Source organism: Scyliorhinus canicula, unplaced genomic scaffold (assembly GCF_902713615.1).
Source record: "Scyliorhinus canicula unplaced genomic scaffold, sScyCan1.1, whole genome shotgun sequence".
Taxonomy (NCBI): domain Eukaryota; kingdom Metazoa; phylum Chordata; class Chondrichthyes; order Carcharhiniformes; family Scyliorhinidae; genus Scyliorhinus; species Scyliorhinus canicula.
In genome coordinates, this window is record NW_024055732.1 from 748,052 (window position 1) to 766,966 (window position 18,915).

General features: G+C 46.2%; 1 protein-coding gene across 1 annotated transcript; it reads left to right on the top strand.

Annotated features, from left to right (window-relative positions):
* The first annotated feature begins 266 nt into the window (after positions 1-266).
* On the top strand, positions 267-18,595 carry LOC119960764 (probable G-protein coupled receptor 139). The gene is made up of 2 exons (XM_038788367.1): positions 267-483; positions 17,694-18,595. The coding sequence occupies exons 1-2, from the start codon at positions 267-269 to the stop codon at positions 18,593-18,595; spliced, it is 1,119 nt and encodes a 372-aa protein (XP_038644295.1).
* The last annotated feature ends 320 nt before the right edge of the window (positions 18,596-18,915 follow it).

An 18,915-nucleotide genomic window follows, 5' to 3' on the forward strand; every position in this document is an offset into this window, starting at 1 on the left:
GAGAAATATTCTCCTATATTATGAGACAAAACATGTTGGATTAAAAGGGGTTAACATAAACTGTTTGTTCAGTGACCGTCATTAATTTCAGTCTCCATAGATCCTAATTGTTTCACTAGAGTGTTTCCCTCTTCGATTAATAAGGGATTATTTTAAATGTGTTTTCCCAAACTGTCAGCGGGAGTTTGAACTCCAACACTTAACAGAGATCAGCGGTTCCAGAGAGACGTCAGAATCTGAGAGCAATCGAGTGGAATCTTACAAGAATGTATCAGAATCTTAGAACGACAAATCAGAACTTTACAGAAGTGAATCAGAATCTGGAAACGATCAATTGGAACGTTTCAACAATGGACAGGAATGTATACTGGAGTGTGTTGTCTTTTGCCCAAGTATGGTCGCCAATCTCATCCACGATTCGACGTGTACTTACGATTATTCAAAAGGGATATTATCCGATCTTGGCTATTATTGGTGTCCCTGGTAAGTCTCTCCATTCAGACTATAACTCTTCAAATCCTGTTTAACTGCATTACTGTTCTTGCTATTTATTCTGCCCTGATCTAATTGTTTTAGTTGAATCTCTGAATCACTTTATTAAGTCTACGAAATGTGCTGAAACTTTTAGTGATTTTTTTTAGTTTACCCTGGTTCCTCGGCGAATTACTGCGAAGTAGAAAATTCAGCATTTAATTCATAATCCACTTTTCACTGAATTAATGTCCTTTTGAATATAAGTAATGGAAAAATGGAAAATAGCTTCAGTTTTTCTCACAAACTTTGTTCCATATCGACTGACTGCCTTCCTGTACCTAAGATTGGTCCAGGCTCATTACCCCCACTTGTACCGTTTAACGTGGAGCAGATTTCTGAACCCGTCTGCACTCCATCGTTAATAATGTCGACTGTCACCTTCACAATCTCGTCCTCTGTCTCTCCCAGCTCTCAATTTTCCGTCATTAATGTCAGTCTCCATAGATGATTTTCAGATTCGCCCATTCCAATTCTCTGCTGCCTGGTCTCCCAGTTACAAAAACGAAGGATCAAATCACATCCCAAAATCTTCTCTGCATATGTAATCATCTCGGAAAATCCACTTGCTCCATCTTCCTTGTGCTCACCAGCCGCTCTGGCAAACCGATAATTTGCTCACTAATCTGAAGTAATCCCTCCATGGCTTTGTTCGTCTTATTATCCCATTCCCTGTCTTTTTAACAGGATGGTTCTGCCTTTCCATGTTTAAACAGAGCCCGAAAACACTCTGAGATCACCCAATCCATCTCGCCACCCCGATCTACCCGTTCCCAACCTAACGCCATGTCTCTCCGGAACAGCAGCTTTCACTGATACTTGTCCCTGTGCTGCGGAAATTCGTTCATAAAGGGTGTAGGCATACGCCTGATCACCTCCAGAGTGGCCCGAATCTGGACGGACAACGTGTCGAGGTGTATCCATCTTGGGCCGGTAATCTGAGGCTGCTTCTGAATGTAACATCAATTAGTTGTTTCAATAAACCCGGTAGTTTCTTCATTATAATTTTCGCTTTCTTGCCATTCAATCCCCCCTCCACAATGTTTAAAACTCCATTTCCCCATACCTCCACAGCGTATTGCCGCTAATTAGGTGTACAAATTCCAGTTAAAAGTGACTAAATGTCCCTCAGCATTTCTCCCTTGTTTTGATTTTGTCTCTGTAGCGTCACTGGTGCTGGCGTGAGAGAGATGATAAAACAGGAAGTCCTTTGGGTTCAGTTCCTGTCGTCTCCGGTGTCGGGCTCCATGTTGAACAGAGGATGTCAGAAGCTCTGACAAGTTTTTAAAACTTATGCTGTGCCTGTTTACTGAACGACTGTGTTAGACACATGCGTTCAGCAACAAGATGAGCATCCCTCGTGAACATGAAGCAGGGATATAATTTGTAGTTGAGTCGCTTGTAACTTCCTTCTGCTACTTGAATGTTAACGCAGATAGTATGGATGGGTTTCTGGAGGTTGTCCTGTGAGCTGCCGCATACATTCAGGAAGGACAGAGTATTTGGTGACCCAAATCTTGGACGAGGAAAGGGAACCGTATTTACTGTTTATCTGGATCTGCAACAGGCCCCCGAAATAAAACAGAGGCTGCAGAGAGGGCAAGCTCTGTGATGAGGGAGAGGGAGGACGGCTCTTGCCGACCGACCACAATTCTACAAGAACACATTGCTATTGTCGCTGAACTGGTAATTCAGTGATAAAGGGGCAATACTCGGATGGGCACAGGTTCCAATTCGACCACGGAAATTGTTTCATTTAAGTTAATTATGAAACAAATTCCGGAATTAAAAGTCTAATGATAGCTTTTACCCCTTGTCGATTGTTCTGAAAACATATCAGGTTGAATAATGTCCTTTACAGAAGGACCTCTGAAGTCCTTACCTGGACTGGCCCACATGCAACTCCTGAATCACTGCAATTGGTTGGAAACTTACCCTTCCTCTGAAATGGTTGAGAGTTGTATCAAAGTGTTCAAAGTATATACATGAATAACACTGGATGGACCACCCGACATCGATATTGGAACTAGAGATAACAACGGCAAATCCAGCAGTGTCGATCCTCCTAAGTCCTAATGATTAAAATCTGGGGCTTGTGTGGAAAATGGGATTGTGTCTCGCAGATAAGTAAAACATCAGTCGGATGCATCATTGACGTTATTATAAAGGGAGGGTAATTAATGGAGCTGCTGAAGATGGATGGGTCGAGGACATTACCTGACCGGATATTCCCACCAAAAATACAGAGGCCAGGACAGTAGTGGGAGAAACATAAGGAGGAGGAGACAGAAATGTAATTTCCAGAATGTATTCAACACTGAGCGTCTCTATTCCCATTGTAGAAATTCGCTTTTCCACCAATCTACGCTGTTACATCCACACGAGACCACCGCATCACAGCTTTCACTTGCCTATCATTCTGTAATAAAAACCAGCACCCAAACATTTTTACTCTCGTTTAACCAGCCAACAGAAACACGAGACTGAAGGAAGGGCAGGATTGGCAGCTGAGCGTTGGTTGATATAAATGCTTCAGGACAGATAGAGGGGGATTTGAGAGGGTGGGCACGGAGCATTACTTGTCAAGGAGAATACTATGGTCGCACAGCGGGAAGACACCTCGGAGGGTGTATACGGTGAGGCAATCTGAGTAGAATTCAGGAAGAGGAAGGGGGTATTCACAATGTTGGGTGTTTATTATAGGCCTGCAAACTGCCATCGAGAGACAGAGATTGATATAGGAAGAGAGATTTTACATAGACTATAAAATAACAGGGTTGTTGTCGTGGTGGAATTTAACTTCCCCTACATTGACTAATTAGTGCCAGGGGTTTGGATGGGGAAGATGTTGTAATGTATACCTAGCAGGGCTTCATGAATCAGTATGTAGATAGTCTAAGCAGTGAAGAGGCCATACTGGACCTGGAGTTGGGGAATGAGCCTGGACAGGTGGTTCATCTTTCAGTAGTGTAACATTTTAGGAGTATTGACCACAATTGCGTAGAGTACTTTGGGCTACTTTTGGACAGGTGCCCCTTGGGTTAAGGTGCTAAACTTGGGAAAGGCAAATTGCGATAATATTAGACAGGAATTGAAGAACTTCGATTGGGTGCGGCTGTTGGAGGGCAATTCTACATGGTTCATGTAGGAGTCTTTCAAGGGACAGTTGATTAGAATTCAGAAAAGTAACTTTGCTGAGAGAACGAGGGATAGGTATGGGAATTTTAGGGAGCCTTGGATAACGAGTGGTATTGTGATCAACGTCATTAAGAAAAAGAGACTATTGTCCGATCTAGAATGGTGGTGACAAAAGAAACCCTTGAGTAATATAACTAAAGCAGGATGGTAGACAAACGGGAAATTAGGAGGGGTAGGTGGGGTCATGGCAAATAAACAAAGGTTAATTCCAAAACATTTAGTTCACATGTAAAAAGGCCGTGGATGGCCAGGGAAACGATTGGAAAAATTGAGGAGTGGGGGGGGGGGGGGGGGGGGGGGCGGGGGTGAAATCTCTGTATTACGCCAGAGGGAATGGCCGAGATACTAAATTAGTACTTTGAATCACTGTTCACCACAGAAAGGGACTTTGTGGATGATGATTCTTGGGTAGGATGTGTGGTCAGTCTCGATCATATTGACATCGAAAAGGAGGAGATATTGTGTCTTTTAAAATACATTAAGTTGGATACGTCTGCTAGGATGATGAGATTCACCCCGAATAACTGAGGGAAGCAAGGGAGGGAATTATTGGGGCCCTGACTGACATCTTTGTATCGTCATTGGCCGCAAGTGACATCCCAGAGGACTGGAGAATAGCTAATGTATTTCCGCTATTTAAGAAAGGTAGCAGGAATAATCCATGAGACTATACGCTGGCGAGCCTCAAGTCGGTAGCAGGCAAATTATTGGAGGTAATTCTCAGTGATATAATTTATACCCATTTGGAAACAAATGGACTCATCAGCGACAGGCAGTATGCTTTTGTGAAGGGGAGTTCGTGTCTCACTAAATTGATCGTATTTTTTGACGAGGTGACAAATATAATTGATGAGTGGAGGACAGTGGATGTTGTACACATCGACTTCAGTAAAATCTTTGACAAAGTGTCTCATGACAGGTTGGTGCAAATGGTGAAGTCACAAGGGATCAGAGTGAGGTGATGAGATGGATGCAGAACTAGCTCTGTCACAAAAGCCAGAGAGTTGCAGTGGAAGTGTGTTTTAACTGAGTAGAAGATTGTGACTCGTCGCGTTCCACAAGGATCTGTGTAGGGTCCTCTGATGTTTGTAGTATACATTTTGTAAAATAAATTTAGAGCATCCAATTATTTTTTTTCCAATTAAGTGATAGTTTAGCGTGGCGAATTCACCTACTCTGCACATTTTTGGGCTGTGGGGGTGAAACCCACGCAAACACGGAGAATGTCCAAACTCCACAGGGACAGTGACACAGAGCCGAAATCGAACCTGGGACCTCGGCGCCGTGAGGCAGCAGTGCTAACCCACTGGGCCACCGTGCTGACCCGTTTGTCGTGTTCATAACCGATTTTGTGGGACGTGTAGCTGGTCAAATTAGTAAATTCGCGGACGACACCAAAGTTAGTGGTGGCATAGAGTGTTGGGGATTGTCGAAGGATACCACAGGACGTAGACAGGTTGGAGACGTGAGCACAGAAATGGCAAATGGAGTTTAATCCGTAGAGGTGTGAGGTAATGCATTTTAATGATCGAGGTGAAATATTGAGTAAATGGCATAACATAGGGATATAGAAAATTACAGCAATCTTGGTGTACAGGTCCACAGATCTATGAAAGTGGAAACACAAGTGGACAATGTATTCAAGGACGCATATGGTATGCTTGGCTTGATTGGACGGCGCATCGAAGAAAAAAGCTGCCACGTCGTGTTCCAGTTGTCTTGGAACTTCGTCAGGCTGCACTTAGAATATTGCGCACAATTCTGGACGCCACACCAGCAGAAGTATGTGGAGCCTTTTCGTGAGGGTGCAGGGGTGGGTTACCAGGATGTTGCCTGGTTTGGAGCATGTTCGCTCTGTGATGAGGGAGAATAGACTCGGAGTGTTTTCATTGGTGCGACGGAGGTTTTCGGGTGACTTGATAGAGGTTTGCAAGATAATTAGGAACATGGATAGAGTAGATGGCCAGGCACTCTTTTGCAGGGACCAGAGTTTTACTGTCCGTTGGGCAAATATTAGAGGAAATGCGAGTGGAAGGAGTTTTTGCACAGAGGTTGGTGCCTGGACGCTCTGCCAGGGGAGGTTGTGGAAACAGATACATTGACGGGGTTCAAAATCATCTCGACAACAGATATATAGTTTGGGTATAGAGGGATACGGCACAAGGAACTGCTGAGGGGTTTGGCCAAGGTTAGTATCGTGACAGGAACAGGTTTGGTTGACCGAATGACCTGATGTTGTGCTATATTATTATTTTTTCTTTGTTCACCCTCTCCTCCGCCACACCTGCATTCCCGTCGTCCTTTGTTCTGAATTCCCTCAAATTGCCGAGTGCTACGACAGAGAGCTTCCCCAGTGAGTGCGGCACATATGGCCGAATTTTGCTGGTTTTCACTGAGGGAGACGGCAGACCGCCTTTCGGAACATCTTCGAGCAGCTTGGGTGCTGGTTGGCTCCGATTCAGACTCTGCCATCACGACATGGGTAGCAGCAGTCTGGGATGCTCTGTAAAAGTAAGATCACTGCTGATGAACAGAGATAGAAAATAGAGCATGGAACAGTACAGCACAGAACAGGTCCTTCGGCCCTCGATGTTGTGCCGAGCAATGATCACCCGACTCAAACCCCAAGTATCCACCCTATACCCGTAACCCAACAACCCTCCCCCCTTAACCTTAACCTTTTTAGGACACTACGGGCAATTTAGCATGGCCAATCCACCTAACCCGCACATCTTTGGACTGTGGGAGGAAACCGGAGCACCCGGAGGAAACCCACGCACACACGGGGAGGACGTGCAGACTCCGCATAGACAGTGACCCAGATGAGATGTTGTTTGTAATTAATAGTAACTGTGTCGAGAGGCTGAATGCAATCATTCTCTTCCACTTCAAAAACGACTGAATAAACGACACGTGTTCCTCTATAACTGACCCAAAGGAATGAATGGCCGACTCCTCGTCCTATTCCTGTGTGACAGACACACGGGCCTCGCGATAACTTCGATTTGCATCTTCAAACTCTCTGAACAGTTGGGTCTTGCTTTCTTGCTATTGCGGAGAAACAAACTCGAGAGACTGAATGCCCTCCTCCTGTTCGTGTTCTGGTGAAAGACACTCGAGGGGCTGAATGGCCTCCTCCTGTTCGTGTTCTGGTGAAAGACACTCGAGGGGCTGAATTTCCTCCTCCTGTTCGTGTTCTGGCGAAAGACACTCGAGGGATTGAATGCCCTCCTCCTGTTTGTGTTCTGGTGAAAGACACTCGAGGGGCTGAATGGCCTCCTCCTGTTCGTGTTCTGGTGAAAGACACTCGAGGGGCTGAATTTCCTCCTCCTGTTCGTGTTCTGGCGAAAGACACTCGAGCGATTGAATGCCCTCCTCCTGTTTGTGTTCTGGTGAAAGTCACTCGAGAGACTGCATTTTCTCCTCCTTCTCCTGTTCTGGTGTAACAGACAAGAGAACTGAATGTTATCTTCCGCCTGTTCTAGTGTCACAGACTAGAGGTGCCGAATGGTATCCTCCTCATCATTTTCTGGGGAAACAGACACGAGGGACCGAATGGTATCTTCCGCCTGCCCTGCTGCAACAGGCACACGGGGCTGAGTGAGCTCCATTTGACGACTCCACTTGGGAGTTAGAATAGCCTCGTCCTCCCATATTGTTCCCGCAAAACAGGCTGTACAGGTGCAGCAGACGCGAAGGACAGAATGGACGGTTCGTCCTTCTCATCAGGCGTAGCAGGATCGACGACTGAATGGTCGGTCCCTCCTCCCGTTCCAGAATAACAGACACAAGGTACCGAATGCTCTCCTCCTCCACATTTTGTACAAGAGAATTGATGGACTGAATGGCTTCCTCCCCCGGTTCAGATGCAAAGGTTCGTGGGACTCAATGACTTCATCGTCCTGTTCCGGTGAAGCTGAATCTAATGGATGAATGGCCTCTCATCCACCTGTCCCAGTGTGACAGACTCGGGAGACTAAATGGCCTCCTGTGCTATACTTGTGTAACAGACATCAGAGAGGTAATGGCGCCCTCCTCCTACTGTTATGGTGTAGCTGTCACGAGAGGCTGAGTGGCTCCATCCTCCTCTTCCTATTCAGGTGTAACAGACAGGATGGGATGAATGGCATGCTGCCTCTCCTGTTCCTATGTCACAACACGGGGATTTCAAGTAGATTCCCCACCTACAGTTCTGGTGTAGAAACATGGAGGGTTTGAATGACGTCCACGTTTTCCTGTTCAGGTGTAAACTCCGTGGCATGCACAGCCTCCTCCTCCGACTTTCGTGTCACAACTGAATGGTCTCCTTCACTTCTTCTTCTTGTGTACCAGGCAAAGGAGTGGGAAAGGCCGCCTCCTCCTGTTTAGGTGAACTGGAATCGATAAACTAAATGTCTTCCTCCTCCACATGTTCTGGTGTAACAGAATGGATAGAATGAATGGCATTTTCCTCCTCCTGCTCCTCTGTTGCAGACTGGAGGAAAATAATGTGTTTTTCTTTCTGTTCCACTGTGATCAAGAGTACGGACCGAACAACCTCCTTCTCATCGTGATCCTCTCTAAACAGACTCAAGGGACTGAAAACACTCCTCATCCAACCTATCCCGATGTAACAGACTTTATTTTCTTTTAAAAAATAAATGTAGAGTACCCACTTCATTTTTTCCAACTCAGGGGATATTTAGTATGGCCAGTCCACCAACCCTTCACATCTTTTGGGTTGTGTGGTTGAAACCCGCGCAAACACAGGGAGAATGTGCAATCTTCACACGGAAAGCGACGCAGAGGAGGGCGAACCTGGGACCTCGGAGTAGTAAGGCAGCTGTGGCAACCACTGCGCCACCGTGATGCCCTCGTTGTAACAGATTTGACAGACTGAATTCTCCTGTTCCGGTGAACTAAACTTGACGGCCTGATGGGCCATCGGTTTCATACATTATCGTAGAATTTACAGTGCAGAAGGAGTCCATTCGACCATCGAGTCTGCACCGGCGTTTGGAAAGAGCACCATACCCAAGATCAACACCTCCACTCTATCCCCATAACCCAATAACCCCATCTAACACGAAGGACACTTTTGGACACTGAGGGCAATAATCATAACCAATCCACTCAACCTGCACATCTTTGTACTGTGGGAGGAAACCGAAGCACCCTGCGGAAACCCACGCATATACGGTGAAGATGTGCAAACTCCACACAGACAGCGACACAAGCCGGAATCGAACCTGGGACCCTGGAACAGTGAAGCAATTGTGCTATCCACAATGCTACCGTGCTGCCCTTTGTTCTGGTATAACAGGTTCTTATGTCTGAATGACTGCTTTTTCCCACTGTTCTGGTGTAACATGCACGAGGTACAGAATGATCTCCTGCTCTTGTTCTGGTGTAGCAGACACGAAGTTCTGAATCGCCACATCATCCTGCTGTTGAAGGGATAGGCACGTTAAGCTGATTAGCCGTCTCCTCCTCATGCTCCGGTGAAACAGTATTAAGGAACTGAATGGCCTTCGCCTCCTGTTTAGCACTGTTTAGCTAATAAGACAATAGTTTAGCTAACTAGACAATAAACAGGGGCTGTTTAGCACAGGGCAAAATCGCTGGCTTTGAAAGCAGACCAAGCACGGTTCGATTCCTGTAACAGCCTCCCCGAATAGGCGCCGGAATGTGGCGACTAGGGACTTTTCACAGTAACTTCATTTGAAGCCTACTCGTGACAATAAGCGATTTTCATTTCATTTCATTTCCTCCACATGCTCTGGTGCAACATTATCGAGGGCAAAATGACTTCCTCTAATAATGTTCTGGTATGACAGGCTCTGTGGACGGAAGAGCTTACCACTGACCCGGTGTAAACGCTTCCAGTGTCTCAATGTACCTGTACTCCTGTTCTGGTTTAACAGGCTCGAGAAAGATAAGGTCCACCTCCAACACTGATCTTGTACAGCTAAAATGCTAAACTAAATGGCCTCCTCCACCTTCTGCTCCTGTGTCACAGACTCGAGTGTCCACATGGTCTCCTCCCTCTTTTCAGGTTTAAAGGCTCGTGAGGGTCAATGGCCTCCTCCTCCTGCTCCGGTGTAGCAGAGTCGAGAGACTTAATGGCCTCCTTTTCCTTTTCCAGTGTAACAGACTCCAGGAACTGAATGGCCTCATCTTCCTGTTCCAGTGTAACCGACTCCAGGAACTGAATTGCCTCCTATTCCTGTTCCAGTGTAACTGACTCCAGGAACTGAATGGCCTCCTCCCTGTTCCAGTGTAACAGACTCTAGGAAATGAATGGCCTCCTTTTCCTGTTCCGGTGCAACATACTCGAACGACTAAATGGCCTCCTCTTCCTGTTCCATTGTACCGGACTCGAAAGACTAACTGGCCTCCTCCTGTTCCGGTGTCAGTGATTCGAGGGACTAAATGGCCTCCTCCTCCTGTTCCGGTGTAAACGAGTCAATCAACTGATTGGCCTCCTGCTGTTCCATTGTACCAGACTCGAGGGATTAACTGACCTCCTCCTGTTCCGGTGTAACATAATCGATAGACAGAATGGCCTCCTCCGCCTTTTCTGGTGTAGCAGAGTCGAGGGACTAAATGACCTCCTCCGCCTGTTCCGGTGCAGCAGAGTCGAAGGACTAAAAACCCTCCTCCTGTTCTGATGCAATATGCTCAAGTGGAAGATATGCCGTCTTCAATATTCTTCTGTCATAACGGACGATGGACAGCATAACCTCATCCTCTTCCTCCACCTTAACAGAGACGAGAGTATAAATATACTTCTCCTCTTCCAGATCCAGTGTCATGGATTCAAGGGACCCAGTGGCCCGATCCTCCCTCTGTTCATATGTAACAGACTCGAGGTTCTGAATGGCATTCTGCTTACTCTGTCTAATATAGCTAGGGACAGGGGCAGCATGATGGCACAGTGGTTAGCACTGCGGCCTCACGGCGCCGAGGTCCCAGTTTCAATCCCTGCTCTGGGTCACTGTCTGTGTGGAGTTTGCACATTCTCCCCGTGTTTGGGTGGGTTTCGACCCCACAATCCAAAGATGTGCAGGCTACGTGGATCCGACACGCTTAATCCCCCCTCAATTGGACAACAAATGAATTATATATATATATATATATATATATATATATATATATAATATACATATATATATATATATAATATACATATAGTTAGGGACAGAATGGATTCGTCCTCCGTCCCTGGTACAGCAATTGGCAGGGATTGAATGGCCTCCTCTCCAGGTCCAGTATCACTCCATGTCCAGTATCACTCTCTCAAGTGACTGAATGTCCGTCTCATCCCACTCTTCTGTGGTAACAGATTAATTGGATTGGTCCGCTCTAACTGCCACCAAGGACTGAATGGTCTCGCTCTTCACCTGTTCTGCTGTGTCAGCCGCGAGCGCTGAATGACCTCCTTTAGTTCTGTTTTTATCGACTTGAGGGTTTCAATGGCCTCCTCCTACCCACAGTAATTACAGTGTTAATGTTTGGGTACTTGCAACACTAATGAGGATTATAATTAGAACAGACTCGTGGGACTAAATGAACACCTGTTCTGATATAAAAAACGTTAGGGACCGAATGATCATCTCCTCACGAAGTGATGTGTCGCACATGTCTCTTTCTGCATTATGGTGCCGTGTGTAGATCATAGATTAATACAATTTACAGTGCGTAAGGAGGACATTTGCCCCACCCATTTCCATTGACCATTGAAAGAACACCCTACCGAAGTCCACACCTCCACCCTGTCCCCTAACTGTTGGACACCAAGGGCCACTGTAGCATGGCCAATCCACCCTCACCTGCCCATCTTTTGACTGTGGGAGGAAACCGGAGCACAGGAAGGAAGCCCATGCACACACGGGGAGAAAGTGCAAATTGCACAGAGAGAGTTAACCAAGGCCGGAATTGAACTCGGGACACTAGAGATGTAAGGCAGCAGGACTAACCACTGTGCCGTCCGCGCATTAATGTTTGTCAGTTTAAAATTCCTTCGTTTTACATCACCATCACCGGCAATATGTCCTGTATCACCCATGCTAACGCTACGATAAAGAAGGCACAACATCTCCTCTAGTTCATCACAAAACTAAGGAATTTCGGCATGGCCGTTTTCACTCTTACCGATGTTCACAGACCAACATAGAAAACATCCTATCTGGCTGCATCACAGCCTGGTATGGCAGCTACTCGGCCCAATACCATAAGAAACTGAAGAGGCGTGAACACAGCCCAGTTCACAACGCGAAACCGCCTCCCATCCACTGACTCTGCCTACACTTCCTGCTAACTTGGGAAAGCGGGCAACATATTCTCATACCCCTCCCACACAGGTCATTCTCTCTTCCAACCACTTCCATCTGCCAGAAGACACAAAAGTCTGAGAACTCGCACTGGTAGATTCAAATAAAGCTTAATCCCGGGTGTTACTAGATTTCTGAAAGGTCCAATATAGAATCAACTGATCGTTCTGCACATCTTCTCGACAGTTCCTGCACCACTGTCTGCAGGTGATGTGAATGTCTATGCATTTATATTGTGTATTTATCCTATGTTCTATATGTTTCATTCCTTCATCGATCTGCCTGAACTATACGCAGGAAAATCCTTTCCACTGTACCTCGATACACAAGGCAATATGTCTAAATCTAAATCCTCCAAGGATTGTGTAATTGACTCGAGGAACCGAATGACCTCCTCCGTCTCCCGTTCGGCTGGAGCATACGCGGTCGTTTGAATGGCCTCCTCCTTATGTCCGTGTGTTAGAGACTGGAGGGACTTAATGGCTTCCACTCATATAGTTCTGGTTTAAAATGCTGACGTTCAGAATGGCTCCCTCCTCCGGCTATTCAGATGGAACAGACTTGAGGGACTGGATAAACTCCTTTCTCTGTATGTGTGTTGAAGACTCAAGGGACTGAATGGCCTCCTCTCATACAGCTTTGCGTTAACAGGTTGAGGCCTGCCACTGTTCCGGTGTAACAAACTCTAGGGATTCAATGGCTTACTGCCATACTTATTTGGTTTAACAGACTGAAGGTCGAATGGCCTCCTGATCCTGAAGTTCAGGTGTAACAGATACGAGTGACTAAATGGCCTCTTCTATTTTTGCATAACACACTGGAGGGATCGAATGGCCTCCCCCTCGCCCTGATTCTGTGTAACGGACTCGAGGGTCTGAATGGCCTCCTCATGTTTTGTCATAACAGATATGTGGAACTGATTGGTCTCCCCCCTGGGATGATCTTGTGGAGACCGTTCGAGAGACTGAATCGCCTCCTCCTCGTCCTGGCCAGACGTACTAGATAAAAGGGACTGAATGGTCTCCTATCCTGAAGTAACAGATGTATGGGACTCGGGTGACTGGTTAACCTACTCCTCAGGATTTGAAGTGTTGTACATGTCAATTATATAACTTGATAGCCGTGTTAATGAACGGAGGAAGGCAGAAGACACACAATTGCTAACCATTAGTCAATCTGCTTTCATTGGTAAAAAGGTTGAGAATCCATTATTAAAGAAGTGATTGTGGAGATTGGCCATTAATTTGTTTATAATGAACAGCACAACAGGATGCCATCTGGCCCATCGTGTCTGCGCCGGTTTCCAAAAGAGAAGCCCAGCAAGTCCCATTCCCCAGCCCAATCTCCGTACCTATTAAACTCCATCACTTTCACATATATATCGAGCTCGTAGATTAATCCACCGCTACTATTTTCCCAGGCAGTTGACTCCAAACCCCAGCACCTCTCCTCAATTCACTCCGAGCTCCCTTGCTGACCATCTTGACCCGTACTCACTGACACACCAACTACTGGACAGAGAATATCCTTCTTTATCCTGTGAAAACTTTTCAAACTGGTGAGCACCTGAACAATGTCACTTCTTTAACTTTACTTCTCCAAGGACACCAAGCCCACTTGCAGCTAGATTTTATTAAATGGACAAGGAATGACAGAACGTGAATGACTTGAATCGCTTCCATAAATCCGCCCGCCAAAAGGTCGCCTGTGAAGGCTTCAAACGCAGCAGCGAAGTTGCATATCGAACTACGTCCTTCAGTTCGCATTATTTTGATTCCTCTCCGATCTGTTTAACGTTGGCCTATCGTGCGTCTGCCTGTGTGGAGGTTGGGCCGGACACATACACACACATCGACAGACAATATGAAGACACCCTTATACACACATATGCACACACATACATATACACATTTATACAGATAGCCACACACGGACACAAAAACACACACATACACAAACACACACTCACAGACACACACATACAGACACACTAACGTACAGATACACATAGACACATAAACGCAAGTTAACACATATATAATTACTATCTCTCCCTGCAGGCACTCTATCTATCTCCCTCCCTCTCTCACACACCCTCACAGTCACGCACACACGGGCACACATCTTAACGCACAAACACTCACACAGAAACGCGCACACATACCTGCACAGAATTTCCCACACCGACGAGTATTGTTTTTTAACAACAGGCACACTCTATTTCGCTCTTTCTCTATCCCCCCCCCCACACACATATACAGACAGAGAAACGCAAATATACAAATGCGCGCACAGAAATATGTACATATTCACAGACAGGTATATGCTCTTTCTCATGAGAAAACATATAATTTTGACTTCTCTTACAAACACTGAGACACACGCAAACACACACAGACTCGCACTTGCAAAGCGATCGACACACGCTGTCAAAGAAATACAGCCGCAAAGCCACGAGAACACCGACTAAGAAACACACACACACACTCACATTCACACTCTCTCACACACAGAGCCATCACACACTTATGCAGGGAAAGACAAGACCGTCCTGCACCCACAAACAAATGCAAACACACAGTCACAGATTCATACACACAAACGCACATACGATAACAAACACACACACACATGCATATACACTCACAAACAGACAACACACTGTAATAACTTTTAAGAAATCTGATTTAAAGAATATGAATTTATTTACATATTTACAAGCTTATTCTTCACATAACACCTCACTCCCTGTGCAGATCATTCTGGAAGATGGCTCACAGCAGTTCATAGTTGGGCGTCTTCTTGTCCTTGCCTTGACGAACCCCAGATTGTTGGCATCTACCCTCATCCTGTGAAGCTAGAAAACTCCTAGTCCCGCAAAGAGATCACAGGCTCTTTTCCCGGGGTCCTCATGTAGGTTATAAAACCTCATCATCCAGTGTCCGTGAGTCCCCCATCCGCTGCCACTGGCGAAAATGTCCTGCGCCGCTTCGCCCGGGGATGTGCATCCACTTGTGGTTCTGCTCAGGTGAAGTGTAATGGGTCACTGAACGTCGCTTTCTGGCAGACGGTTGAAGCACAATCAGACGAACCTGGATGCCGGACATACTGTCTTATGTCAGTGCGCAAACGTCGGTGTCTATCTCAGAACAGAGCCACTGTAGTCTTTTACCAATCACGAGAACCCACACGGCTCTGCCCTCAAACCCGGAGATGGTTTATTTTGCGATCACGGTGTGGGTGCGTGTGTGGGTAAGTGTGTCTTTGTGAATGCGTGTGTGCATTCGACACACAATGTGTGTGTGTTAGCGGGCAAGTCTGGGCTTGTGTTTGGGTGTATGTATGGTTTTGTGAGCGCGTGTGTGTCTTTCAGTATGTATTGGTGTGTTTGTGCATGAGCGTCTGTATTTATGAGTAGCTGTGTGTGTGTGCTTGTATGTCTGTGTGTGTATGAATGCCTTTGTGGTTATCAGTATTTGTGTGTGTTTTGGGTGTGTTTGTGGGAGCCGGGGTGTTTTGCTGAACATGTGTGTTGGTTGGGTGTGTGCTTGATTGTTTGGGCAAGTGAATGCTTTTGTGAAGGTGTGCGCCTGTGTGAGTGTGTGCATGCCCGGGCGTTGTTTTATGTCTGTTTGTGTGCGCGAAAGCGTGCGGGTGGGTGTGTCTGTGTACCTACGTATGTGTACAGGTGGAGTACCTTTTTTGGTGTGTGGATTTATATTTGTGGGTGAGTGACTCGTGCATATCTGGCTGTGCATCTGGTTGTGTCTGTGTGTATGTTGCTGTTTGGGTGACTGAGTGGTTGTGAGTTTGTGGGTGTGGGTATGCACGTAAGTGCTATGTGGGCGTGCGTGTATGTGGGTTTGTGAGTGCGTCCTTAACTATGCGTGGGAGTGAGTATGTGTGTGGATTTGTATGTGAGTGTGTGGGTGTGTGGATTTCTGTTGATCGGACTGTCTGCCGTTGTGTTTGTGAAAGCGGGAGTGCGCTTGCGGGAATGTGTGTGTGGCTGGGTATGTGTTTCCGTCTTTGAGTAAGTGAGTGCTCGTGTGTGAGTGTGAGTGTGTGTTGTTAGGATGTGGCTGTGCGTGTGCGTGTGGCTGCATCTCTGTATCTTGGCCGATATATGTGGGTTTGCTTCTGTCTGTGTGTGCGTGTTGGTGTTTGATTGAACTTGCAGTTGCGCACGTTTTGGTGTGGCATGTGTGCGAGCATGTTGTTGAGTGTGTATTTGTGGATGCTGGTGTGCGTGTATGTGGCTGTGTGTGGAGGGGTGACGGTGACTACGTGTATGTGTGTGGTTGAGTGCGTGCGAGGTGACCTGTGTTTGCGTGCATGTGTGTGTAAGCGTGTGTGCATGTGCCTGTAGACGTCGGTGTTTGTGAGTGGGGTTTTTTCTGGTTATATAAATGTGTGGATGTGTGCGCGTGCATGTGGGCCTATATATGTGTTTGAGTGAGTGTGCGTGGGTGAGTGCGTATGCCCGTACTTCTGTTTGTGGACGTGCGTTTTTCCATGTGCAGGTGTGTGAGTGGGAATCTGTGTTTGTGGAAGTGTGAACTTTTATATGCGCGCGTGTGTTAATCTCTATGGGTGTGTTGCTACACAGGCGTGTGGGTGAGCATGAGTGTATGTGCATGCTTATGTGGCTGTATGTGCGCGTGGATGTCTATGTGTTTCTGTATGTTTGTCTTTGTGTTTGTAGGTGTGTATGTGGGCGCGTGCATCTGTGGTTGGGTTATGTGTTGGGTTGGGTGTATATTTGATTGTGTGGGTGAGTGGGTGATTGTGTGTACGTCTGTGGAAATGTGTGTTTGTGTTGATTTGTTTTTGCCTGTGGGAGTGTGGGTGGATGTGAGGGTGTTCGTCTGTGTATGTGGAACTTAGTGCCTCAGGGAATGTTGTGAGAATGTAGTGTGTCTGGGTATGTGTCGGCGTCTGTCCGTCTGTGCATGTGCTAGGAGTATATTTGTGTGGGTGGGTTAGTGGGTTAGTGTGTGACAGCGTGTTTATATTTTTCGAAGTTTGTGTGAGTGTCTGTGGGAACATGTGTGTGTCCACGAGTGTATGGGTGTCTGGTGAGTATGAGGGTTTGTTGGGAATCTGTGTGTGTGAATGTTTGGGCGTGTCTGTGGCTGTTGGTCTGTCGATGTGGGTGTTTCGTTGTGAGACTTTGTGCGTGTGGGTGTGTCATTCCTTGAGTGGTTAAGTGTGAGTGTTCGTGTTTGTGCCTGCGTGTGGCTGTGTGCGTGTGGTTGTATGATTGGGTGTGGTTGTATGATTGGGTGTGGCTGTGTTTGAGGTACGTGCCTGAGTTTGCAGATTTATTTCCCTGTACCAGTGAGTGTCTGTATTTGTGTTCCTGTGTCTGGTTGAGTGTATTTTCTCTCGCTGTCTGTGCGTGGACGTAGTTGCATCTCTGATCTGAGTTTGTTTAGTTTTTCTGAGTGTCTGCGAGTGTGTTTATGCGTGTCTCTCTGTGCTTCTGAGTGCGTTAATGTATGTCTATCTGTGTCTTTGGGGTGCGTGTTTTTGTATCTGTGTGTGTGTCTGAGTAAATTTTCTTGTCTATGTCATCATCACCTCAATCTAGCTTGAAAGGCCTTCTCCGTCATGATGCATAATTTAATTGTTAATTTTCCTTCCTTACAGTCAACGTCATCACTATTGTCATCCTGACTAGAAAAAACTGTGGATTATCCAAATCTGTCACTTGTTACCTGGTGGCCATGGCAGTGGGGGATCTACTGGTCGTTATTCTCGACCTGATATTAAGGCACATCCCCATTGTTTTTGAGGCCCAGTTTTATTTCTTGAGTTCCGTCCCCGTGTGTAATATCCACGCCGTCCTGCTTTATGCAGCCACTGACTGTTCTGTCTGGTTCACCGTCACTTTCACCTTTGATCGATTTGTGGCCATTTGTTGGGTAAATCAGAAAAGTAATTATTGTAGCAAGAAAACTGCGACTGTGGTTCTGGGAACAGTGACTGTGCTGAGCTGTTTAAAGAACATTTTCTGGTATTTTATGTACACAGGTCGGTATTCGCTGTCGAACGAACCATGGTTTTGTGATGTCACAATATATGTTCAGATATCTCTGGTATGGTCAATAATCGAGCTTATCCACTATATTCTAAACCCGAGTGTTCCATTTGTCATGGTTCTGCTGCTTAATGTTCTCACCGTCAGACATATTGTCGTGAGCAGCAGGGCCCGCAGGAGGCTCCGGGCGCACAACAGCGGGAAGAGTCCCAGAGACACAGAAATTGAGAGTCGAAAGAAATCCATCATTTTACTGTTCATTATCTCGGCCAATTTTGTCCTGTTATGGTTAATGTTCACGGTTTATTCTCTGTGGAACCGGATGCGCTTTCTGAAAACTAACTATGTCTATTTAGATCTAAATGTTTCAGAACTGGGTTTTATGTTGCAGCTCCTGAGCTGCTGCACAAACACTGCGATTTATGCAGTGACACAGACTCAGTTCAGACAGCAGTTGACGAATGTGCTGAAATTTCCCTTTACTCCAATTATGCAATTAATTAAAAGCTGAGAGAAAATAAATACGGACACGGCATCACTTTCCTCCTATTGGCCATTCAATCCTCTATTACCAGCCAGCCTCACTGATTGGCCATCTTGCATCTCAAGTGGGCGGCCCTTTGAAATTTCTAGGAGATGGTAAAGTGGTGAATCACAGTGATCACACACTTCATTGAAGAGCGTAGAAAGAGGCGAGACGTCAATGAAGAGCGTGGAGAGAAAGGATAAACATTTAATAAAGAGCTTGGAGAAAGAGGAGCAGGACTTCAAGGAAGAACGTGGGGAGGCAGGACTTCATGAAAAAGCGCACAGAGAATGGCGAAACATCAG